Source organism: Camelus dromedarius, chromosome 20 (assembly GCF_036321535.1).
Source record: "Camelus dromedarius isolate mCamDro1 chromosome 20, mCamDro1.pat, whole genome shotgun sequence".
Taxonomy (NCBI): domain Eukaryota; kingdom Metazoa; phylum Chordata; class Mammalia; order Artiodactyla; family Camelidae; genus Camelus; species Camelus dromedarius.
Window position 1 is genome coordinate 21,559,875 of NC_087455.1, and position 27,182 is coordinate 21,587,056.

Sequence of the window (27,182 nt, forward strand, 5' to 3'; positions counted from 1 at the left end):
TCCTTAAAACAGTGATATTTTAGCGAGGAAGAAATACAGTTCCTTGAGCTACAGAGCAATTTTTTTATTGGAATCTGAATATAACATATGGTATAAATTTTTTGTACTCCTGTGTGTGTGGCTAGTGTACTCGTGTTTGGGAGAAGATTAAGTTATTTGGTTTGAGATTGAAATTTAGGAATCCGGTTTATCTGACTTACAGGCTCCAGGACACCTTCTCCCTTTAAGTCCTTCATCTCGCTTTCACCTAGTCAGCTTATTCTCTCTCAGTGCCAGGTTCAGATGTCAGTTCTTCTGAAGGGTTCCTGAATGCTTTTCCTAATGTAACACATCACAATCACAAATGTTTATTGAATATAATTATTTTTAATAGAATATAAATGACGTGTGGGCCTGAATATTTTCTCATTGTCCACTGCTGTATTTCCAGAGTTACTTGGATAATGGGTTTGTTGGAAGGAAGGAAGGAAAGAAAGTGAACCTTCTTCATTCCTCTGATATTCTATCAAAATCATAAAATGTTTGATTTCATCATTTCATCTTTAGTTGAATTTGTAGAAATTTTATGAAGTATTCTTCCTAAAGCCCAAATTTCTCATCATTTTCTATAAATGTTGAAGCACTTTGAACTCTGCAGGTTTTTATGAATGGAAGAAATATATTCCCCCTGTTACAATTAATCAGATTTTGATATAACAATATAATTCCTGTAATAGCCAAACATCGATATTGTCAACTTAAATTCCCTTGATTCCGTGAATCTTATCCAAAAATATACCTACCTCATGACTTCCCATTAACATAAGATAAATTCTAATTTAGAAAATCACATTTCTTATCTTGAATTTGTGATGACCCTTACATTGCACATATTATTTCTAAAGTAATCTATAATAATAATAAAATAAAAACATTATGGCATTACATAGATATGTTAACAACATAGCGTTTTACTACTTATTCCCCTAAGTGGATGAACTAATCTATTTCTCTGTATATTTTCAAAGTTTTCTGTAAGTCTCTCTATTGCACTTTTCTGGGTGCCCAGAAAATAGGTCTTTGTTGTGAATAGACTTTACTTTTCAATTTATCTGTTATTGTTAATTTTGAAAGTTCTTGGCTTTGACACACACTCTCTGTCCAAAAAGATCATGGTTTGGATATTATAAAGATTTTGTTGCTATTTTATAATGGGTAGACCTCTGACAGAAATGTGGGGAATAAATATAGGAGGTAGGTTAAGAGAAATGGTTTCAGGGCAGAGAAATGTGGTCTTTTACTTTCTTCATAGTGGTGAAATGAACTGAGCTCAACTTAGGTAGTAGTACCATTTCTAGGTTCAGTCATATGGAATAAGTGTACATTATTTGGGGTAAGATCTTTTAAATAAAAAAATATTAAGTAAAGAAAGAAGTTCTTTTCTAAAATAATTTATTTAAAATACTTATACATGGATTATAGGACATAATTTATAATAAACTTTAAAACTCTATGTTTGACTATATATATTAGATACTAATTTTAATGAGAGACCAATGAAGAATTTTATTCTTTTACTAATCACTATGAATTAGTAAAATGTCAGATATAGATAAGGGCTACTTTGTACTCTGAGCCCTCAAACAGAGGCAGAAAGCGTGCTGGTTGCTTCCATTTGTTTAAAGGTAGAAATGAAGAAATATTAAATGTTTCCTAAAAAATAGTATTTAAAACAGTTTGTTTTTTTCAATCAACACTGTTTTACAGCAAAACTCCGAGAGTCCTGCTTTGATCCAGGCAGTATAATGAATGGCACCAGACTTGGAATGGATTATAAATTAGGGTCAACAGTCACCTATTACTGTGATGCTGGTTATGTTCTTCAAGGTTATTCTACACTCACCTGTATCATGGGAGATGATGGAAGACCCGGGTGGAACAGAGCCTTACCAAGTTGTCATGGTAAGAAAATATCTGGGGGCTGAGTTTTTATTATTAGAAAGAATCAAGGAATATTTGAAGTCATTTCTGTGTTTTTTTTTTTAAATCAACCATTTAGCATACAATCAATTACAAGTGTGGTTTAGGCAGTGCAGAGATTTTTATCAAGGATTTTTTCATTGGATTCAGTAAAGAAATGGTTCTGGAAAAGTGCTTCTATTCCCAAGTGTCTCTAAAGCAACATGCACATTATAGTAGGCGAGCTCTCTGAGAGCAGGCATGTTGCCCATTCTGTTCATCTGTGTGCAGTCAGGATTTAAAGGAGTGCCTGAAACTTCAGGTATTAAGAAACAATTGACTGAGAAATTAGGAACTAACACACTGAAACTGACATTTCAACAAATGTAGATAAATGCAATAACTTAAATATGGTTCAAAATTAGTGATAAATCTGTCTGAAATAGAGATACAGAAAGCATAAACATTTCTCCTAAGAATTAGGCTGTCTAAAAGTGATGAACAAATTGGAGCTACTCAGGCAGCTCCAGCAGCATGAGGAAGACTCAAGGACACAGAAAATTGCAGAAATACCTAAAATTAGTTTCAGTAGCATAATGTCAGATATAAAAGTTGCCAGATCTGCCACAGCTAACGTGAGTATGAGACCAGGGCATCAGATTCAGTATGTTGAAGGATCTGACAATGATCGTAGCCAGGAGAAAATCACTGATCTTTGAAAAAGTTTCAGTAAAAATATACTCAAGGAGAAGAGACTTAATGTTTTTGCAGTTAAGGCAGTTAGTGAAGAGGCTCCTGAAACAGAATCGCCTTCACTTGGGGTGTGGAATTTGCTAAGCAGTTAGCTGCAGTAAATGAACAGCTCTTTCAGAATGGTTTTGAAGAGATGATCTAATGGACAAAAGAGGGGAAACTGGGAGTCCCCAATTAACAATGAAGCAGTTTTTGATGATGATGGCTCAGAATTTCATGGATAGGATAATTAACTGGAGGATTTTCCAAAATAAGGACCAATCCACCACTTTACATAGAGCTGGTGCTTTGTGGCTTTTTCAAAAGCCCGTATCTGAGTGTTAAAAGAGATTGAACATAGAGTGATTTAAAAATTATTTTAAGGAAAAGCAGGTCATCCTTAAAGAAAGTTATATACAGCTCCATTACAGACCATGGAAATTTTAATTTCAAGCTGTTGTAGATGGGTATTATAACTGGAGAAAATAATTTTGCTAAAAAAAGACATAATACTGCATGTTCAAAACTCACATGCTTCTATATAACTCTGTATTTATGAGGATAGAAACACAGTGAAAAATACAATTTAGTAAGGAAAACAATGATATCACCATGGAAAGCTATCACAGACTCCCTAGTCAGTTGAGTGATCCAATGCATGGTACAAAATTGACATGGGAATGCTATCATCCAGGGCAGATTTTCCAAACTATAGGTCACCATCAGTGAGTCATAAAATCAATTTACTGGGTTGTGACCAACATTTTTATAATTGATATAAATTGAATAAAATAAAGTGAAAAAGAAGAGAAAAACATTTAATTCAAAGAACATAGGGAAGATTTTTTTATGGAACTTTTTCAGTTATATATACAGAGATAAATAAAATACAATAAATATACATATACTTATGTTTGTGTGTGTGTGTGTGCGCGCATGTAGGTATATATGTATATGTTTGCAGTGAATTTCAGTGGGACAAGAAAAACCAGCAACTCTGATCTAATGATTTAAAGTATGTATTTCTGATGTCTAGACACATGGTAATTTTTCTTAGTAGTATAATGTCTTTACTTATTAGAATTATATGTGCATAATTTCTCCCTTACACAAATCATTTAACCTCTTTAAGCTAGTGTCTCTCATTTCAGGGATAATTGAAATTCTTTACTTCAAAATGTTGTTATAAGAAATAAAGAAAAGATAGATATCTACTAAATGGCCATTCTATTAATATCAGAACATCTGCTTAATTCTTGAATTAATGATTTCATCCATCAAAAGATAAAGGGAATAAAAAGAAACAATTAATTGGGATTTAAATTCTGCCAAAGAGAACTTATGACTTGGAAGTTTACAGGAAATTTAAGAGAAAAAGTGATTGTATTATCTTAGCATTTAGAGCCATACGAAAGGGAAATCTGTTTATAGGCAGAAAAGCATACTAAACCTAGAAAAGCACTTTTCAAAATTTACTGATGGAGAAAAATCAAAGGATACAGAAAACTATAGATCAAGGATAGGTGTTAATCACTGAAATAAATGAGTAAATAAATAGATTTCAGTGACAAATGAGAAAGACGGGAGCACCAGAATATATAGCATTCACTAAGAATATGCCTGCCTAAAATAATTGTTTCTTTCCAAAAGATTTCTCTATTCATAGGTCATAGAAATGTCAATTTCAGCATGGAAATATGTCATGATATGTAGAAATAAATCCTTCTGAACCAAAAATTTTTCATGGATCAATTATAGCTCAGTTAAGTATATTTCATATTGGTTGAACTGTCATATTTACAGCCAATTTGGAGGGAAGAATAGACCTGAATTCATGTCTTTTTAGTGTGTCTGTAACATGAGGCAAGCCGAGCTCTGATTTTTTTAAACTCTGAAGCCAGATAATAATCAGTAATTCAGTAAGTTATTGTGAAGATTCAAATATTAAACACAACACATAGAGAGGGCCTAGTGAAGTTCCTAGCAAATGCTGACATGTTAATATATGTGATTTTTAACACAATGTTCTAAAAAAAGCATAGCACTGGAAAACATTCATTGTACTTTGCATGTATGTTATGTTTTAGTTGAACTAGTATATTTCTATCATTTTAATATTAATTAAATCTAATTTATCAGTGTCATTATATGGATACACACTCACTCAATCCTGAAAATAGTGTAGGAGTTGAGGATTTTAACATTTCTTAAGAGAGAATAATTTTTACTATTACTTAAGTATCACTAGACTTTTAGCCATAATGCCAAGATATGAAAATCAAATCAAAGTTATTCAATGCTTGCTTTAAACTACTTGAAAAAAATCAAGATTTATTCATGTTAAAAATATAACCATAACCAATCATTTCTAGTATGGTTGAGGGGAAAATAATGCCCATTTTTGGAACTAGATATATTTAAATCTAAACAATGATTTAAAAATAAGAAAAAAGCCTTGGTCAACTATATGACCTTGTTAAATTTATTTGTTTTGCATATCTAAACATGATATAATATTGTGTAATTTGCAAGGTTATTGAGATAATTATATTAAATTACTTATTTAAGCATTTGGTTCTGTGACTGTTATTGTCACACACTAAGGAGAGCTTAATACATTTTAGTTTCTTGATCAGGTCCACACATATCTGTTTGTTTTCCTTCATGGTTACCATACAGAAATCCAAAATATACATAACTGGCTAATTTTCAGGTTTAATACATTAATAATTAAAAGTACAAATTACTGTGTAAAGCATGTGCAATAAAACTAGAATTCATAAGCATAAATTTTTCTTGAGATAAATTTTGTATTTTTTAATCAAAGTAAAATGTGCTAAGTAATAACTAAGAATACAGGGAAGCTTAACATTTAAAACAATGTGAAGCAGTGGTCGTCTGCCATACTCCTCTCTATTCTATTCCTTATCTGAGTTTTCTAATAATTTCTATTCCTAACTGCTTTGATGGCCCTCTCTGTGACTCTGCATAACACATTAAGCTCTATCTTTTATGTACCCATATTAGACACTATCTATTGATTCCCTAATAGAACAGATAAAAAGTTATGTCACATCCATAGCCCCTCTCTTCAGTGTTTCAGAGTTATGTTATTTTTGGTCATTCTAGTAATTGCCTTTGTCATGTGTTAATTTGCTTATGCCTCTATTTATGATTTCATCAAGCTTGAGAATTAAGTTACCAGTCTTTGCTGCTTTTCATGCTAAGTCTTACCCCATTGTTGGAATCCTGACAAAAGTCTTTAAGAATGTGGGCAGGAAATTTTGACTGACTGGTCGACTTTGTTGCAGAGTACAAGAGTAGGGGGTTGGTAATTAGACTATGATCCCTAAATGCTAAAATAATTATTTATTTCTTATAACGTTGCTTTAGTCCTACCCTAGAACATCATAAGTTCATGAACTCTTGGGCTGCGTGTTACTCTTTAGCACGCAAGACACAAATTTATACAAGCAGGCTCTTAGAGAATATTTATTTACCTGAACTGAACCCTAAGAATTTGCAGTTGGTCTATTTTAGGAGATGGATTTTTATCATGGTTTAGGATTAAGTGTACATTTTAAATCTGAAGAAAATGTTTTTAAGAGCTTATGTTGGACACTGGGAGATTATATTTGTCAGAAGTAGATCCAAAATGATAGCATCCTGTGGTAAGTCCTGCTCAACGATGAGAAACCCTGCAGTTTATCTCATGAGAATGTCACATATATTAAATGATGGCAGAACAGGATATCTGTACCTGCAACTCACTTTGTGATCAAAAAAATGTGTTTGGAAAATAACTTCTTCCCTTCTTATTTTTCAGACTTTGAAAAGTATCTGTTGAAACTCTAAGTTACTTTAGTTATCTATAGACATACTGGATTAAAACAGAAGTCATATATCATTCTTATCCATGATCTGACTCAATATTAGGTAAAGATAATAAAACACAAATGGTGACAGAATCCATATTTTCCTTAATATTCATTACTTGATTTTTTTTCTCCTAATGATATAACATGTGTTTCTATAAATACATCTCTGCCATGATCTAAGGCACCAGCCATCTCTTATCTCAGCCTCTTTCCTAACTAGTGTCTCCCATTCCCTTGTTTCCCCACTCAGTCCTCTTCTGCAGAAAACAAAGTAATCTCTAAACCATATTTCAGACTATATCGCATATTTGCTCAAAATTATCAGTGGCTTCCTAAATCTAAATAAATGCCAAATATCTTATAATAAGAAGCTCTACTCAGTCTGTCTGTATACACCCTGACCTCTTTAAATATTGTCCCTCTTTAGTTTACTCTTTGAGCCACACTGGCCTCCTGGATTTTTCTTCAAAGCACTGCTCACACCTCTGCCTCAGGACTTTTGCACTTATTTCTCTTTCTGCCTGAATCTTTTCCCCCAGCTCTCTGGCTAGCTAGCTCTGTCACTTCTTTCAGGCATCTGATCACTTGTCTTTTTAGTAGAAATTTTTTTTTCTATTTACTTTCCCCTTGTACCCCAAAGCTCCCAGGATAAAATCAATGTATCTAAAATTAAAACAATACATCCTGGGTAAAGATATCTCTGATGTGTAAATCATTAAATTTGTAAGTACTGGCTACAGTACCATTACAATATAATTTTGTTGATTGATTGATTAAAGTATAGTTGGCGTGTACACGTGTACAACATAATGATTTGATATTTGTACGTGTTGCAAAATGATCACAATAGGTCTAGTTAACATCTGTCATCATACATAGTTATAATTCTTTTTCTTGTGATGAGGACTTTTAAGATCTATTCTCTTAACAACTTTTAATTATGCAATTATATTAATTATAGTCACCATGCTGTACATTACATTGCCATGACTTATTTATTCTGTAAATGGAACAATTCAATATTCTTGATCTTTTCTATTGCTATCGCATACAATAAGCATCCAACTGATAGAAAATTATGATAATAAGACCTTAAGAATAAATGTTTTTGGACTGTTGAATAATCACTAGCTGGGCAATTATTCTAAAGAAGAGAAAGTATCATTCATTTCTTTTTTTCAGGTGTCCAAGTGTATCAATTATATACCTGGCCCTGTAGTAATTATTAGGGATAAAAACATGAATTCAATATGGTCCTTGCCTTTAAAACGTATACAGCATGATAAGATACAAACAGATAAGGTACATTGCTAGAAATAAAAACAGAGTATTGTAAGTGCAGCATGGAGGTGCATCTGACCTAGTTAAAAAGAGAGGTCAGCAAAGTCTTCCTTATGAAAGTGATTCATGAACTTAATCTTAAAAGTATAAATAAGAAGGAACCAGGTGAGGCACAAGGCATGAGGGGATGGTATATTTCATACGAAGAGTAAACAGGGAATATTGCTGGAATTTCGAGCAGCTCTATAGGGAGGAGCATAGGGAGGAGGACTGGTGGGAGAAAATAGCTTACCTGTGTTGAGCACAGTTTGAAGTTTTGTACACATATGATTTTTTACCTCACCACAACCCCATGAATTAGAGACTACTCATAGTCTCATTTTATAGATGAGGAAACTAAGACAAAGAGTTTCAGGTAGTTGTTAAAAGTCACACTTACTTAGCAATCTTGTTTAGGAGTTCATGCTCTTAATCACTGCCCTATAGGTAGGCAGGTAATTCTACAAATGACCTTGTATTCATCTTTTTATATCTAGAACCGTAGAGTGCCTGGCTCTTAACCAGTTTTAGTTGGTTAAATGTCTCATGAATGAGTACCTGCACCAAGAATAAGTGTTGAGATTTTTGGATTCTCCCTTTATCTCTGAAATCTTCCTCCAGGCTAGGTATGAGAATTAAGAAAGGGTAAATTTCTACTAATAACTGATAAAAAGTATTCACCTGAAATGCATTTTTGCATTCCATTTGAAATACAACTTTGCACAGAATACACATGACTCAATAGATATAGTCAGTGTTAACTCAGTGCTTTTGAAAATCTACAACATTGTTTTTTAATACCTTTGTTTCACTCATGTTAACTTAAGCCCTGGATTATAGCTTTCCAACTTTAGTGTTATCTCTCATTAGTAACCTTATATGACCTACTTTTAGTTAAATCATATTATTTGTGCGTATGAAGAATTAAATAACCGAACTCTTATTCCAGATTTTCTATTTAAATTGCATGACTTGCCCTCAGCTAATTCATTATTTCGAATATCCTCTAAGTTTACAAAAATTTTTTGAGATGTGAAAGAAGTCTCGTGCCCATGCTATTATAAAAGCGGATAGAAATTATCTAGCCTAATATACTAAGCCATTTAGTATTTGATGTCATTTAAATATGTTATATAATTAAAGCATGTAGATGAAAGATATATAGACAAAGGCCTAGCAGTAAATTATTTTTGAGTATCATCAGATAACTGCCTTTAATCAGCTACACATAGGAATTTTGCTTACAGATATAATTCACAGAATATTTGTCAGAGCTATGTTCTACAAAGAAGTGCACTGTATTCTGTATTGAAAAAAGTTAAGGTAGTATTGTGCTAAAACCAAAGCATGTTTTATTTTCGTTTGATAGAAGGGAACGTATCTGAAAGGTAACAGGAAGGGAAGCTGCTGTTATTGAGCACCTGCTAGTTTCCAGTCACTCTTACATACATTATCACTCCAGTTGGCCTCCTGCATGCTCCTTTAGAGAATCATTAACATTGTTATAAATAAATTCCTCCTGCTGTGGATTCTGAAACATACTATATAGTGTCACCCATGTGAGAAACAGTTCAACTGCAAATCAATGCCTGTAATTCAGAACATATTTTCTTGTGACCACAGACTTGGAATTCATATTTAAATCTTTTTATTTTCCCTTATTTTGGCATCTCAGTCTATACCATGTCTCCAGATGGGTAGTTACATGGCTTCTCATTGTATTAAGATGCCCCCATTCTTTACTACCATCTAGTCTGTGTTAAAGTCAGACTTCAAACATGCCTTCCTAATGGGTTGCTAGTTATTTTACCCAGAAAAACAAAACAAGTTGTATAGAAAGTTGAATCAACCAAGTGATTATCTCATTACAGATGAAGAAAGTGAAGTATGTAACAGTAACTGTTAGAAGTCATGGTGAGATTCAAATGGTATTAAGGTAATAAGACAAGAGATTTAAATATGGCCAAATATTTTCTTCTGTTGAGAAAACAAAAATTCTACTAACAAAGTTCATTCCACAAAACCTAAAAGAGAAAGAAAGCAGTTTTATTACTGGATATGCATGTCTGGAATACAGGGCACGTTGCAGGCGGTCCATGAAAGACACTACAAAGACCCAACAGAATCTCACACAAATGTATACAGTGAAGAAAGAACAAATAACACTTCTTTTATCTCTTTGAGAGACAAATTGATGTACCTTGTCTCTTGCGTACCTTGTGAGTATACCTTGTGATAACCTGATTTGATCTCAGAAGAATTTGTTTAGTTTCAAAGGTCAGAAGGCTGGAAGCCTGGACTGTAAAATGAAAAGGTTGGGCCTATTATGTTCTCAAGGAGACACCCTAGACAAGGGGGAGAGGGAGGGTGCTGCTTCCCTTCCCTTTATTAAACACAGAAATTTTCATTTTATACTATCTTTAACCAGTGAACCACTCACTCCAAGACTCCTACGGGAGATGCATTCATAAAAGAAAACAAAATAGAGCTCTCTTAGCGACAGGGAACTTGGTTCCTAAACGCAAAATACATCTAGTGAGTTAGACTGAGCCACATGTGAGAGTTAGTGAGCAAATCTGAATCATATTTAGGCTATGGTTCTAGATAGCCTTAAGCATAAGTCAATCCTAAGAGTAGGTATTTCTCCCAAAGTTCCAAACCCAAGTTTTAGGACCTTTTTGATGCCTAAGAAGAAAGAATTCATCAATTCTGTTAGGAAAGGAGACAAAAGAGCAGGAAAGAAAGGGTCCTTCAATGCACTAATATTTTCCAGATCTTCTTAGGCCAGAGCAACAATCTATGAGCCAACCTTCCTTAAGGAAAAGAGTAGATAGAAGGTGACAAAGAGAGGTGGTTTGGGAGGAATCTAATTGGAATAGAGATTCCTTTGGTGTGTGTGTGCATACTCTGAGGAAGCCTATGGATCTTAGAGTCATCTTTTTAAATGCATAAAATAAAACAAATCACATAGGCTTGAAAGAGAAACCAATAATACTGAAATACAGCTATCGAAGTACTTAAAATCTATAATTGAAAAAACACATTTTGGATGTAATAATATATATGCTTCTTAATTAATGCTTTAAATTAGAAGTTCCAGCAAGTATAGTAGCTACTGTTATTTTTAGTAGTGATGAGCATAAACAATATTTTGAGGCATCTGCAATAATTGTATATAATTTTAAAATATCTTTGATTTCTTTTGGCAACAAAGTCCCAGTTACTTCTACTGCTACTGTACTATTTTGCCTACATTTGAAATTAAAGGAAATGCTAAAATTCAGTTAGAAAAAAATTAATTAGGGCCTTGGGGGTGGAGCAAGTGGGGAGTGACTGCGAATGAGGAGAGGGCTTATCTTGGGGGTGACGAAAATATCCTGAAATTAGATCGTGGGGTTGGTTACACAACTTTGTGACTATGCTAAAAAAAAAAATGTGTGCTTCAAAAGAGTGGATTTTACGGTATGTGAATTATATCTCAGTTTTGAAAATAAGGTTAAAAATTAGTGACATAGGTATCACACATGAACTATCCATGCCCACAAGACTATTATTTGTAGCAGAATTTGTATATGGTGACATGGAAGCTCTATCAAAGGAGTATAGCTATTCCTTGTCATAGGATGACTTTTCTTTTTCTAAGAACATACTCTATGATGGAGAACACAGCTCACAGAGCACTGAAGGATGGAGGGAATGCCTTCCTAGCAGCAAAATCAAATGAATGAATCTAGCCAATTAATGAGGTGACAGATGTAGAAGCTCATATCCTACTAAGTTGACTTAGTGAGCCATGAAAATGGTTTATGAGCCACTGATTATAATATAGTGATGGATGTTTTTAAGTGTTAATCAGGAGTGTGGAATTATAGAACAAATTTAATTCACAAGTTATAGAGACTGTTTTTTTCCTTTCTTTCTTTTTGGTGAACAGATGAAGCGATAGAAAACTCATAGCAATGTTACCAATAATACTGCAAAGGAGAATGAATAGTACAATAAATAAGTTACTTAGAGTAATAGTTTATAATTTAAAATAGTATTTATTACCATTATGATAAAATAGTCTTATTGGAGGTTTATCTTCTAAGGCAGATAAACGAAATGAAGTTCATATACTTTCATAGGAAACATGAAAAGGTGCATGAAATGAATGAACAGTTAGGTATTTTTTACTAAGATCAAGGTTTTGAACAAAGGAGAGAAAAAAGCAAAAAAATTTAAAAGTCAATTTAATCTTAAAGTCAATACTGGGGATAACAACTGTCTGCATTATGAATGTATATCATCACAGAGAGTTAAAAAAGGCCTTCTCTTAAAAATAGGAAAGACCCATGGGAGATATAGCTTTCAAATACAGTCTGTACAAGGATTTATGATTTGTGACATTCCATTAGGCTATATCAAGGCATAAGTAATTTCCTAGAAGTGAGCTAGCACTTTTGTAAAGTACAGCAATTCTTTCAACTGGAAGAAGTCACAGGACATATCTAATAAATTATTGATTTTATATACTATATTGCTCTTTTGTGACCTGCAAGAATTCATCACTTTTTAAAGTACCTGACTTGCTCTCTGAGACAAATCATACAATACTTTTCATTATAGAGTATATTTGATGATAAATTATACATTACATAAATCTTGAAAAGACAGATTTGAAATTGTGAGTAGCTTAAGGCTACACTGTATCTAACATAAAGTCTTTAAGACATCTATACATTCAAGCAGTACCTTACTAAAGTCTCAGTGACATCTCATTGCAAAGAACCCTGTGTTCCAGAACCGTGAATCCCAGTGCATCCCCCTATCTTGTGAACAACAGAACCTCTATCTCCAAATTTTCCAGGAATACTGGTTTCACCCTCATCTTTTTTAAGAACATAGCACATTCGGGGCTGAGGTAGCAAACAAAGTCTGTCTCTATGTACCATCAGCAACTCTTCTGATTTAAATGTAAATCGTATAAGTAGATTAAGATTGGTGAGAGAATATTTTACTTAGTTAAGTGGATAAATGTGTTTGTACAGCCATCCTTGTCCCATTGTAGCAATACTTAATCTGGTGGCAGCATAATCAAGGTTGATTTTGAGTAGAGCTTCAAAGCCTAGTGGTGAGTAAAACAATTTCACATTTGCATGTGTAATTCCTCATCATTATAGAAGGGATGATTTTCTTTATACTTTTATCATAAATGAAAGCAGGCCACTATTATTACCTACAGAGAGAGACAGCACTATTGCAACATTATTATATTAACTTTGTTTCTGAGATGAGTAAATCTGAGTACTTAAAGTTTTGTATGTGCACAATTTTCTTAAAGATATTTGACAATAGTTGACAATTTGTTAAAGGATAGAAATAAATGATATACCTTAAAATCCAGTAGCCATATTTTTGTATCAAGAAAATATTTATAGTATGAATTTTTATATTTTTTTCTAACAATAATTTTTTTTTATTTCCAGCACCTTGTGGAAGTCGTTCAACAGGTTCAGAAGGCACTGTTCTATCACCAAACTATCCAAAAAATTACAGTGTGGGACACAATTGTGTTTATTCTATAGCAGTTCCCAAGGAATTTGGTAAGTAAGATTCATCTTATCATGTAGTATATCATTCTAGACATATTTTATTTTCACTACATGCTATTCAAAATGTTTTAGCTTTTTAATGAAAATATTTACTATTCATAAAGTACTCTGCAGTTCTTTTTAGATAGAAGCTTTGTAATAATAAAATTTAGAGGTTATTTTACTCAATGTGAATTTACAGTCAAGTACACAGGTGAACAACAATATAAAAATGAAAACAGGATTGTTTTTAATTTTTAAAAATAAGTACATCCAGTAACCTTGCAAGTGCCTTCACTTTGGAATTACATAAAATGGGAAATTATCAGAGCATAAGGCAAAGTCTGCTCTGTAAAATATGCATAAAATCAGATATAGAACTGTTACAATAACGACAAGTGTGTACAAAACAATCATATCAGTTATACTTTATTAACAGATTTTCAGAAAGAAAAGATTTTGGTTTTAAGCACCTGGTTTCTGGGACAGCAATGCATATAAAAAGACAGCAAAGGACATTTCAGCTCATCTTGTCAACCTAACAGTCTGTTCTGCATTGGCACTGAGAAGACAATGTGTCCTTTGCTGCTTTCACATCTCCCTGATCACAAGTCTTAGAAGTCACTCATCTGGCTTCTAAAGGTTTTTCATCTGAGATCCAGCTGGATCTAACCCAGGTTAAGCTCTGTTTATGGATGGATAGGCAAAGGAAATTTAGTGAACGATGAAGTGTTAGAGAGAGGCTGAAAGTTTAGACTTCAAGAATTTAGATTTACAGCATTGTGTTACATGGTAAAGCATTTGCTATGAAATGAATGTCTGGGTCGGGATGACTAAGTAATTTAACAGAAGGATTTGGATTTTATCATATTGAGATTTTTGGATCACATCTTGACTTAATGTTTCTATTGGTATATAAAATAAGCTGATGCTTCCAGTCCAATTTCTTATAACCAAGTATCTATGTATACTCCTTTTCTCTCTTCTGAAACAAGTCTAAGATCCTCAACTTATTTAGGAGAACATTGTTATCAAAAGGGAACTACTAAACCTTTTATTTTAACCTTAAAATAGAGTTGATAATGCCAGCATTAGCAAGGTGTCTTTTCTATAAATGATGTCTTCTTCTTAGCATGTTGATTAGTTAAATCAAAGTTGGGCTCTTTGATTGTGAAGGTGAATGGCAGTTTAGAAAGAAAACCATCATCCACCAATCGTGTTTGTTTTAGCTTTTTTTTTTTTTTTTTTTGCCTTTTGTGCCCAAGAGAGTCCTTGTCAGAGGAGTTTATTGTCCCCAGCTGTAGCTGTCAAACATATTATGTGGTTGTTGAAAGAGTCCTAGCAATGATAGTCCAGAATGTTGTATGGCTATCTGATTCCTCTTTGGAAGCCATTAATTTGTTCTGTTAGACTCTGCCCTTGGGATGGCATGTGGCCAAAGGAATGAGGAAGAAGAAAATCATGCGTTTCTTTCTCTGACACATAAACGTGTTGGTCACCTGTAGGTATTTTACACTAGCCTATATATGTTCAAAAAGAGAAGGAAAAAGTACTGATTAGAATAAAAGTAAATTAACATATGCCCAAAGAATGGAATCTTTATTTTAGCAGAGTTAATGTAAGTTAAATTTAATCCTCTTAATATGAAAAATAATGCAACCATTAACGATAGTTTTTAACACTAATTTTTTAAAAACAAATCTTCTTTTTGGATTATCTGTGGACAAAATCAAGTGTACTTTGATTTATTAGTAAGGAAACTGATTTTATTTTTGTAAATATTGCATCATTCTTTGTTCCAAACTACATATAAAGTCAAACAGTCTAGATTCTAATTTCAGCCCTCATACCTTAGCTATCTGTCTTTGAATAAGGTACATAATCTCTTTGAGCCTGTTTCTTTATTTGTAAAGTGGGGATCATTATGTGTATGGAGCAGAGCTGTTGTCAGTAGTAAATGAGGTTGTATATATAAAGTATGTCTCACTAATTCATACTCAAATACCACTGGGTTTTAGAATGTCAGCTGTGTAGTCAGATTTCTGAGTTCAGAGCACAAGGCAATTTGTTCTTTTTCATTGGACAAATTACATCATCTGTCTGTCTTACTTCTCTTATCTCTGAAATGTAAGTGATAAATGTCTACCTTTTAGTGTTATTTTATAATTAAATAAAATATACATAAGTGATTGGCATAATAACACATAGCAAGTCATATACATACACTGGTGCACATACAGACATACTTTTCTTTATGTTCACAGTCATAGACCACCCCCACCTTCTCCAAAAAGGTGAAATAAAATGACCTGGATTACTGGATTATCCTAGGGTCTTAAGAGTAGCATGGCTAAAACTGAAACATTTATATTATATAATTAAAGCGTGAAAACAAATATTTTGTGCTTTACATCTCTACTGAATATCCAACCAGTTAATAATGATCACTTAAAATTTTCTGGAAGCATAGTAGAGGAATTAAAAACTCCTCATCATAGATTTCTTCCTGTCCCTACCTTTACCTCTTTAATATGAGATGATCAAGCAGTAGTCATTGAGTCTGCAAATCAAATTCCTGCTTTGCTTCTGCTTCCTCTCATACTCTCTTTGCCATAATTTCCTTCTGTTACCACTTTGAGCTATATTTTATGACTTTCTGGTATCACTTCATAACATATCACTTCTTACTTTTTTCCCTATCATTTAAACAAATTATAATCATTTCTTCTTCCATATGTTTTATATTCTGATATTCTTAGAATTTTACCTTTTTAAATAATTTAACATAGTACCAGTCAAATACACTCAGTTCATTTATTAGGATTGTAGTTTTTACAAGGATGAAGCTTCTGAAGTCATTATATAAGGAAAAAATCATATATAATCAACATTACCTGCGAAATACCTTAAATCAACCATAGGCGATCATCTACTGATTTTGCTTAAGCCACATTGTCTCAATAATTCTAACAAACAGGACATTTTTCCTCCAGTGTCACGAAGATAACAGTTTGTTCAGATAATACTAGATGAGCTAGTCTGGTTTCTTACAGGTCATTTAGTACCAAATTACTTTTATTTTTTTTTGCCCAATGCAGATTTGAATTCATACAAGTGTGCTCATACTGTGACTCTACTGGTTGATTGAGTGAATATGACTTTCAGTGAATTCTTATCTTTCAGTGTTTCTAGATAAGAGAATCATCAATTCACAATGTTTTCATGAGCAGTAGTGGATTTCATTTGAACTTCAGGTATTAGGGTTACTTTTGGTAATATTCATTCTGCAGGATTCCAGTTGTTTTAAATACTTAGGAAAATAACAGTGGATCAGTTAGATAACACTTATTGATATTCTACTGTCTTTCTTCTAACAAACTATTTCACTTGGATTAAAAAATACCCTATTTTAACCCAAAGTTATTTAAAAACTTTAAACCAAAGTCTGTTAAGAAAATGTTTTAATCTTCCTTCATCTTTCAATTTTTAATTAGCTTCTTCCTCTTATCTTTTGGTTGCTAAAATCTTCATGTATTATTTTTAACTGCCAAAAACATGACAGATTTTTATCTTACTTTGAATTTGGTGTAGGTAAGATGTTTTAGGATGTAAGAGAACTGTTGGCATTGTTAGAGGGAAAATTTTTTATTAATATTACGTATTTATATCTTGAGCGTAAGGACTAAAATCATATTGCAGGGAAGGAGGTTAGTAAAATTGAGGAATAAATGTGGATTCCTATTTCAATAATCCTGGCTTAGATAAAACAGAAAGACCTAGGATAACAGCCAAAGTAGCATACTAGTCAGAGGCTAATATTTGTTTTTATCTGTTTTCTCTTGGGATAGAAGATAATGAAATTTTTATTTTAAAGTCCAAGAGAAAGACAGAAGAGGAGACAAAAAGTATAATTCAGGAGAAATGATTCATAATTAGTAACATAGTACTTGAATTAGTTTCACATGGAGTATTGCCTTTTGAAATCATCATCACTTCCCGACTTCCCTCCCCTCTTCCCCTTCTGTCACGCTCTTTTCATTCTAGGAGTATCTGTAAAAGAAATGTATTAGTGTCCTAGGGATGCCATAAAAAGTATCACAATTTGAGAGGCTTAAAACAAGAAAAACTTATCGTCTCACAGTTCTGGAGGCTAAACCCCTGAAATCAAGGTACGGTTTGTACCACACTCGCTCTACAGACCCTAGGAAGAATCCTTCCTTGTCTCTTCCTAGTTTTAGTGGCTCCCAGCAATCCTTAAAGTTCTGTGGTTTGTAGCTGCATCACCCTGATCTCTGCCTATCTTTACAAGAACTTTTTCCCTGTTTGTGTGTCTCCTCCATTTCTATGTCTATCCACTTATAAGGATACCAGTTGTAGGATTCAGGGCCCACCCTAATCCAGTATGATCTCGTCTTAATCTTAACTACATCTGCAAAGATCCTGTTTCCAAATACGATGACATTATGAGCCTCTGTGTGGACAGGAGTATGGGGGGACACTATTTCAACCCACTGCAGAGGATGGACTATATTACCAGTTTCTAATGTAGAAATTCTTAACATGAATTACTCTTTAAAGTGTATATCAAATATGAACTCTGTAGAATATAAACTGATATTCAGATTTCTTGGAAAATTGCAACATGTCAATCACCTTGAGGAGGTCCAAGATAGTCTATGGTGACAATTTTGTGTTTAGCCTCCCAGATAGTTTCATCTGCTAAGTGACCCATTCTGAATGTATATTTGTTAAGATACAAAGCTTACTCTTTCCCAAAACTAGCTTTCACATGTGGAATCTTGGAAGAGTGCATGAAAATCTTTTCAGGTTTTCCTTCTTAGATTTCCTAGTTCATCTGACGTCTCTCATATCTTTTGTTGTCAGTGTAGACTCCTGGTTGCATAAATTTCAACTTCATGAATCCCTAAATAAAACAAAGTTATTGTCAGTCTAGTGTACTCTGGACAAGGGGCGTATAGAATTACTAAAACCTTTTGTGTATTGCCATGGGATTGGACTTTTGTTTTGTTTTTAAATTAGCTGTCATCAGCTTAAACTTCTCTCCTATATATTTTATATTTGTTTCTTATTCACAACCATTGTCTTTCCTATCTCCCTGTAGTACAGTAATACTGTAGTATTTTTCCTCCAGTCAGTCTAGAAATATCTTTCCCTGTGACATTGCCTACAATATAGGGTTATAGTTTTTTTTTAAATTAATTTCAAACTGCTATAATATATATTAAAAAATGATAATGATTTGTTAACAACTACCTCATTAATTCTTATTATATTCATTGTATTTAATATTTCCTTTCCGTTTTATTGATTTAGGAAATTATTTAATGATTCTAAAATACACTGTTTTTTGCAATATATCTTTCATATTTCCATGTAAACTGTTAACTCTGTGAAAAGTAGTCTTTAAAACCTTAGGTCTCCTTAGAACTTAGAAGGAAAAATCAAAATGGATTGAAACTAAGATACACACTACATATAAATGTATACAAATAAATCTATATCTGGATTTTTTAAGGTGTGCCAATGTAGTTTTGACCTGCATATGTAGGGTTAACTAGCTGTTCTCATCTTTTATGTTAAAACTGATAGCTATTGTTTTGCTCTATGTATATTCTCCTTTAAAACTCAGACATATTTGATTTTTGGTTTTATATCAAGGTGTTTTTAAATGACCTGTTTTATTCATCATTGTTTACATAATTTATGTTGTTGTTACTTGTCTTCATACTTAATTCAGTAATTTGTCACTAATTTTCCCCATATTTTAGTGACAAATGGTTTGAGATTCTTTTTGTATTCTCTTTAAGTCACTAAATCATTTTATTGGCTTTCTATTTTATCCTGATGTGAGGTTTTCAGTAATGAATGAACTCTTATAGTCAATAAAGACTATATTTTATATTTAAAATGTATGACACCTCATTTTTAAAAGTACAATCGCATGAAAATCAATGATTAGTCTGTTCTAAGTACTGAATTTGCTTTCTAACAATGGCAAATAATGTTCACAAAATGTGCTTTTATTCAAAATTTATATTTACTTATTAGATATGGCGCAATTGAAAAGAGAAAAGGAGCTCTTTTACTCTTTTAAAATTGATGGCTCTGTTAATGTCAATACGCAGAAATGACTATGTTAATTTTATGCCTGTAAGAAAGGAAACCCTTATTTTTTTGAGTCTAACATTTTAGGGTAATAAAATGCAATTATCATATGTATTTATAATTATATAATTTATATCTTTGGTTACTACTTACATAATTATATTTGAAGCCTGTTTGGTCACCAGGTAGAACAGAATCTCCCCAAACAAATCTGGTTAGGTTGTCAAGACTCAAGACCCTACACTAAGAGGGTACAGAAAGATACATTACTCATATAATGAGGTTTTCTGGAAAGAATAGGGCAGTATCCAAAACTGGATCTAAGCAGTTCCAAAATTGCTTAAGGGAGCAAAGAACGCTGACTGGCTTTGGATTTTATTGGGGTGGTACTAGAGTGAAAGCTCCCACATGCTGATCAGGGCTTGTGAGGTTTGAATTTTCCATTGATCATAAAGGAAAATGCACACAGGCTTTCCTGTCAGCTTGCCCCAGCCAGTTATGAGGCAAAAGGGAAACTGGGGGAGGGGGAAGGCTTGAAACTTGTCAGCAGTTAAAGGTCAAAAATGGATCAGCCTTCATCACAGTTCACTCTTAGCGTTTGATAAGTGGAATGTGCCATGTTTTGTGGGAGCCCATAATTGGGTTAACAAATTGTAACAGATCCCAGCCGCTTATATCCTTAAAGAAGATGTGCTTAGTAACTGCCTTGCTTGCATAGTTGAGGTTTTAGCAACGACCCAGGCCCTCGGCTATAAATGCTGGGCGTGCCTGCTGTTAGTCTTTTATCCCCAAAACAGCCTTGGGCTGGAATGGTAAACAACTTATAAAAAGCTGCAGACTCAGAGGTGAGAAGGCTGGTTAGCCAATGACGGGTAAGATCCCCGAGGGGGGCAACCTAAGACAGGCACAGCCGCCTGAGTCCAAGTTGTTAAGCAGCTGATTCTCATACGTTCCGCCCTGATAAGCTGAAAGGCTCAACAGGAACATGATTCACCAAAAGGGTCTTCTGACCTTGAGCCAAACACCAACAATAAACTAAGCCTTTGTACTCATTGTGATCCCACCCTGTCCTTCCCTAAATTCCTGCATTCCTCCTTTGACTGTATACAATAAATATGGGCGCATTTGAGAGGTTCATGGAGTTGGCTCCCGACTCCCTCTCGCTCTCTTGACTCTTTTCCACGAAGTCTCGAGTAATTCATTCTGTCTCGGTGGGACTTCTGCTGGCCAGAACCCACAACTGGTGACGAACCCGCAATATTTGAGCTTGTTTAATGCCACAGTGGCACTTTGTGAGGGCTGCATTCATCAGAGAGGTGAAAATTCTTTGAATGCCTTGTTCCACATATCAGCAATGTGTATTGTGAGAAGTGAAATGAGTGCCTTAATCACTATCAATAACAACTAGAACTTGTGTTATGGAATTAGAATGTGTAGAGACACATGTGGCATTAATTTATATTTTGAATATGTCTGAGACAAAACCCAGAAACTTTTACCCCATAAGGGGCAACCTTGGACCACATAGTCAGACAATTGGCAATGGCCCAGCAGTCTAGAAAAATGTTCAGCTTGCGCTGATTTTCGACAAGGGCAGTCAGTGTAAAGATGACTGCCCAAAATTTGGGAAGTTGTGCTGATCACTGAGTCTTTTATCAGAGATGTTTTAGTTAAAGTATTAAAAGCATCTGCTGTCCAAAAATTCAGTCATGTGTGATGATGGTAGCCATACTGTCTGTAATGTGTACAGGCACTTTCTTTGCTATTCACTCAAGATCCCAGATGCCCCTCAGGTAGCTAAGGGATTCAGAAGAGTAGTGACTGCCTGCAAAACCATGGCATCTGTCCAGAAACTAAGGACAGGAAAAGACACACCCTCGTGCAGAGGAGATACTCCAGAGGGCCTATACCTAATATATAGGCATTATTTCCATTTTAGCAAGGAGGCCTTAGTGGCCATACCATACTTGCAGGATATGACTTCCATGACCCAAGGCATAACGGGCAGCTGGATATAGAGGGCCATGGACTCAGAGCCTGTGAAAGGCTCTGTTCCTAGAAGATCCCAGTATGCAGCATTGCTGCTGGGATGGCATATGACTTAGGGCTTGGGAGGGAGCTTCTTGCACCAGAAGTCCATGAGCATGTTATAGCTGCCATGGGTGGCCCAGAGACTCCAAGAGGCATAAGAGGAAGTTGCTAAAGCCTCTAAAATGAAGGAGTCTCTGAGGGGCAGCACCAGTTGTGTTAAAACTTGGAAAAATTCTAGAGGCTTTTTTGTAGGAGGACGTATTCAAGGTAGGCCAGTTTTCTAGTAACTGCATAAATGGGTTTAAGTAAAATTATAAATGAAAAATATGTTTGCCCTCAAAATCCAAAAATTGCTGAAAGATTTTGAGCTGGTTTTAACATTGTGGTATCATGAGGGTCAATAGTTCTTTCTTAATGGTGTCAGGGATGCAGTGGTTTTTGCATGACTGACTAATTTCTAGGGATTTAAGTGAGGTGATAGGGTCTTCTATGTTTTGTGAGTTCTTTTGTATTTGTCTTAAATGATTGTAGTAAATGAATCTCCTTGAAGGAAGGTGTTATCAGTATGGTGTCATCTGTGCTCCTGGAGAAAGCTGGATGCAGTTACGGTCTTGCCTAACAGGACAGTGTGTAATGGCTAGGCTGCTGAAGACCTCCTGGGTAGCCAGGTAAAGTTGTCCCTTCAAAGCTGAAAGCAAAAAGCATATCCCATCAAAGTTGAAGGCAAACTATAGCTGACTTTTGAAATTAGCATTAAACAGAACATATGAACCACATCAACAGTAGTAAAATATTTACCAGCTAGTGATTGGAGAAGTCCACTAACTTCAATAGTATTGATTATGGGGCCCTTAATGGGTAGAACAACAGAATGAAGTTTGCAGTAAACTACTGTGAGGAACCTTTTTTTTTTTTTTTTTTTTTTGGTTTAATAACAGCCAAACTGGCTATTAAATGGAAAAACAGTGGGGACAAACACCCCTTCTTTAAATGTCTTTTGTAATGGGTGTCAATCTTTTTTATATATATTGAACAATATTAACAATTTTAATTGTGAGGGAAAATCCATGGGGTCTTAATGTGTTAGCCTGTTGTAAGCGCCAAAGACATAGCTTAATTTATTGCATTTTTGATTAGAGCTTCTTCCATCACCACTATGGGACATTTAGGCAGGGCAGTAATTCTGAAGATTAAGATGAGTCATGCTTATTTGTTCACTACTTTATATTTCATAACTACTTTAGATTACTGGGGGTGCCCTTTTTGTTTAAATTTAGTGGGATCCCTGGGAATAACTGTAAATCAGACCTCTGTTTTGATTAAGGCCATGAAAGTTTGCCAGTCGGTGCATCTCAGTAAATATTAAAGTTAATTCAAAAATCATGTTGTAGAGGTGCAAAAGACAATTTGAGACATTTTATGTTTTCACTCTATAAATTCTTGTAGTGAAATTCAGATTTCTAATTGGGTCAAACTGTGAACCAATCTTTCAACTACTTTGTTTATTGGTTACTGGATATACTTCGGAGAAGAGGCGATCTCTTTACTCGATCTCTTTACTCTACATTCTCTTTCCTCCTTAAACAAAATTACTTCCTTTCCTACTCCACAAAAATATTTAAAAGTTTGTCTCCTGAGAATGCCAAGTCTGTAACATCAGGGTTAGGGACCGCCACCGTAACAATTGTTGCTTTATAGGATTTAAAGATTGTGAGTTTAAGTAGGGCTGGAATTACCTTCTTAGTTGTACCACATGGGTGCTGTATGTGTTATCCTCTATAAACTTGAGGACCAGGATATATGTTGTAAAGAAGCTTTGGCAGCACTAATAGCAAAAGCATTTTTACAGAGCAGTGATTTATCTGCTTTTAGGAGTATAGACCTCAGCACACCACACAGTAACTGCTTTTCCACACAATTGGCCACCCAGCAGGCTCATATATTGCTCAGAGTATCAGTATTTTCCCTAAGAACTCTATAGAAGAAGTGTCAATGCCTGGTTGAGACCCAAAACCAAGTCACAAAGAGTCATTTCTCTGAACCTAGCATTAGTCATAGCTTATGCTGGAATCAAGACATGCAATTCAACCTGAGGCTCATAGGTAGGTCCAGGCTAAGATATACAACCCAGAGTCACTTTGAGAAGGGCCATTCTCTTGTTTCTAAATACCAGTTTTGAAAACTTCTGATTTAGGTTGATCAAATCTATGATAAAGATTCATTGGAACTCAGCAAATGCAGCACAAAGGAGCATAGCTCAAAATGCAAGATTGCTAACAGGTATCAGAGCCAGTTACTAACTCAAAGCAAGAAGAGTAGGACTCTCAGTGTGGTGGTCATTTTGCCTAGACACCTCTTTACTGCATCACTGTTGGCATTACCCTGTAGTTGGTTTGGATTTTGAGACTGACGGCACCACACAAACACCAAGGGAGTATGAATATTTTTATTGCTCACACAGTGAGGCTTTCTTGGGAGAGCAGGGCAGTCTCCCAAACAGGTCTAAACTGGCGTGAGAGAGCAGGGAAAGGAGATTGGCTTTTGGAGTTTAATTTTGGTTATGGGGTGGTAGTGGGGTGAGGGTTCTTGTGTTCAGGTCAGTGCTGAACACTAGTGCCCAAGGAGAGGGAGAACTCAGGCTTTCCAAACAGCTTGTCCAGATATGAAGCCTAAGGGGAAGAGGAACTGGGGGGCTTGAAGGCTGTCAGCAGTCAAACATCAGAGCATGGTTTCAGACTCTTTAAAACAAGCTGTAATTTATAAAGCTGCAACTTAAAAATTGTATAATATCTTGCATATTGATATATATCATAACTTCCTATTGCTATTACATTCTCTTTCCTCCTTAAACAAAATTACTTCCTTTCCTACTCCACAAAAATGACTATAATATGCTCTAGAATGTGATTAGCTGAATTTTCAAAATAACTGTCAAAAGATCTACTAGGTCATTATGACAAATGTATATTTGCATTCACTGTGTAATGGATGTCAGTGTTGATGTTTCACATTTCTCTCATTTTTAAAATCAGTTACAGGAGGTATGCTTAATAATTCAAAAGAAAACTTTGAAAAATATATCACAAGAACATCAAGCTAGACATTTTACAACAATTTGTTCAAAGGGTCATTATGATGTTCCACCCTATTAATTTTTATCCCATTTATGTTTGCTTTAATTTTTTGCTTTATTTTTCCAAGATGGTAAGTTCAGTGTTTGCCCCATCAGGTTGTTTAATACCAGTTGGCATCAGTTTGCTGAAGATTATTTCCAAATATGGTTTAGATTCCTGAAGTCAGTGATGGTAACAATAATTAACTGACTGAAGATTGGACAGTTATTGCAGAATAGTGGAAAATAAACTAAATTGAGAGTCTAAAGGTCTAGATTATACTCATTTATCTGCCTCTGATTGGCCATGTGACCTTGAGCAAGTTATTTAAGTTTTCTGGGCCTCATTTTCTTAGTATAGAAGATGAAAATCTTTGATTCAGTGGTCTCCAAGGATTTGCCCAGTTCAAACAAATACATGGAATTTATAATTCAGATATGCTACTGGCAGGTAGAGAAGAAAAGTATAAGAAAGTACTACCAACTTTTCTGAAATTCAGGAATCTGTTCATAGAATTATATGGATTTAGGTAACTTCATTTAATTCTAAAGATGATAATACATTTAACATAAGTTGTGATTTTTTTTACATTTCTAAAAAAGTAAGGTAAATTATGTAACAATGATATGCTGCATTTTTCTTTTATATTTTCTTTCTTTATTTTCCTCCTTTTCTGTTTTCTAATGTATCAAAATATCCCTGATGGTTAGCTTTACCTTTTTCACCTCTGTCATTAAAGTTCCATAAGTACTTTTGAAGGCACTTTTCATTTTTCATTCTCTACAAATGTTAGGAAAGTAATTTCTTACTCTTTTCCTCTTCTGGTATTCAGGTACAAAATGAACTTTGAATGAGCTCTAATATTCATATAAAGCAAAAAAATGTAACTAGAAAATTTGTTGAAAATCAGTGGTCTTCCGTTAAGAACTTGATGTGAGAGAATCTTTGAAATAATGAAAAGAAAAAAAAAAAAAGCAGTTCCCTATAGGTATTTATAACTTTTTCTGGTAAAGTTTTTATGGAGAAGTCATTAAATATAACGTTTTTAGTGTTTCATTATTCTATCATACAGAATCACACTTGTAATATTTCATACTATGACAGATTAAAGCTAGAAGATAAATGATTCACAAAAGCACACAGCATGCCACAGACAGAGTCTTTTGTAAACATGTAATACTTGTCACTTTTGACACTCTCCTACTGTTATCTCAGAATAGTATAATGATCTCTAATTGTTTAACACTGCAATCCAGTGCTGATTACAATTAAGATACAAATGTTTACTTTTTTTGTTTTGATGACTCATATGATTTGATTTATTTGCTTTAGATCTAACAAAACAGTTAGAAATTTGAAATAATTTCATTTCTTTGAAAACTCAATTCATTATAGTTCAAGTAAGTTTAAGTATTGATAGTGTTTATTTTGTGGTTGGTGTACAAACACGTGTTGTACATCGCACACTGTAGAAGGGTTGTTCCAGTCCCTGAGTTAAGAGGGATTTAACTAATATTCTCTTACATTTCATACAGACTCTTAATATTTCACCTAGCTGCTTTTGCTGAGAAGGGGAAACTCTAAAACAGTTGTGCAACTGGATATTTTCCAAATTCACTAAGACTGTGTTATCTACTAAAATACCAAAGTAAATATCAGAGTTTCAGCTGTCATATTGCTTCTCTTAGCTGCCTTTTATATATTATATATATATATAGTTAAATCTAGTATAATGTCAATTTTATTTTAACAAGGGTTGCCAATTAAAATTCAAATTAAAAGCACTAACTTAATGGCAGATAAATGAGACCAGAATGTGAGCATAGTTGGTAAGAAATGGTGGTAGTATGGTAAACTAAAGCTCCATGCCTTCTTGAAATCAGTTCAATTCCAAAATGTTTAAAAACACAGTGTGGTACAAACAAAACTCATCTGTGAATTGAATTTGATTTTCAATTTAATATGTTTGTTGCATTTAGTTTAGAAGTACGGAAACTTTATGACTGCCGTTTCCTTTTCCCTATCCCTTTGCTCTGTTCACAGTCTCTAAATTCATAGAAATTTGCTACCATTAATTCCAACCTCACTGTGGGCTGAGATCTGTATTATATTGCTTGTGAGTGGTAACTATTTACTAGTTGGACCAATTATTTATTCAAACAGTAGTATACACTCAGCCTGGAGCTAGAATATGAGTATAGAGGTTATGTAAACAATGGTTCCTGCCCTTCAGGAGCTATTAGAAAGGAACTAGATAATTGAAGAGTTTGTTTAAAAAGAATGTGAAAAGTGCTGTAATAGATGTTTGTGGAGGGTGTAAAGGAAAAATAGTAGAAAAACACCTATGGCAGATTGGTGGTAGGTTTGGGAGGTGGGGGTCACAGTGTTAAAAATATGTATCTGATGATGTGTGTTAACCACTTGAAGGGCAACATTTCAGCCAGAGAAAATGACGCAGGGAAAGGCATAGA

General features: G+C 34.1%; 1 protein-coding gene and 1 pseudogene across 1 annotated transcript in view; both read left to right on the forward strand.

Annotated features, from left to right (window-relative positions):
• CSMD3 (CUB and Sushi multiple domains 3) overlaps positions 1-27,182 on the forward strand; it is a 1,010,791-nt gene that overhangs the window by 796,439 nt on the left and 187,170 nt on the right. Inside the window, exons 31-32 of the mRNA XM_064476888.1 lie at positions 1,747-1,941; positions 13,337-13,453. Coding sequence (XP_064332958.1) covers positions 1,747-1,941; positions 13,337-13,453 — 312 coding nt within the window. The remainder of the gene's footprint in view (positions 1-1,746; positions 1,942-13,336; positions 13,454-27,182) is intronic.
• On the forward strand, positions 2,436-3,117 carry LOC105093300 (small ribosomal subunit protein mS31-like; annotated as a pseudogene).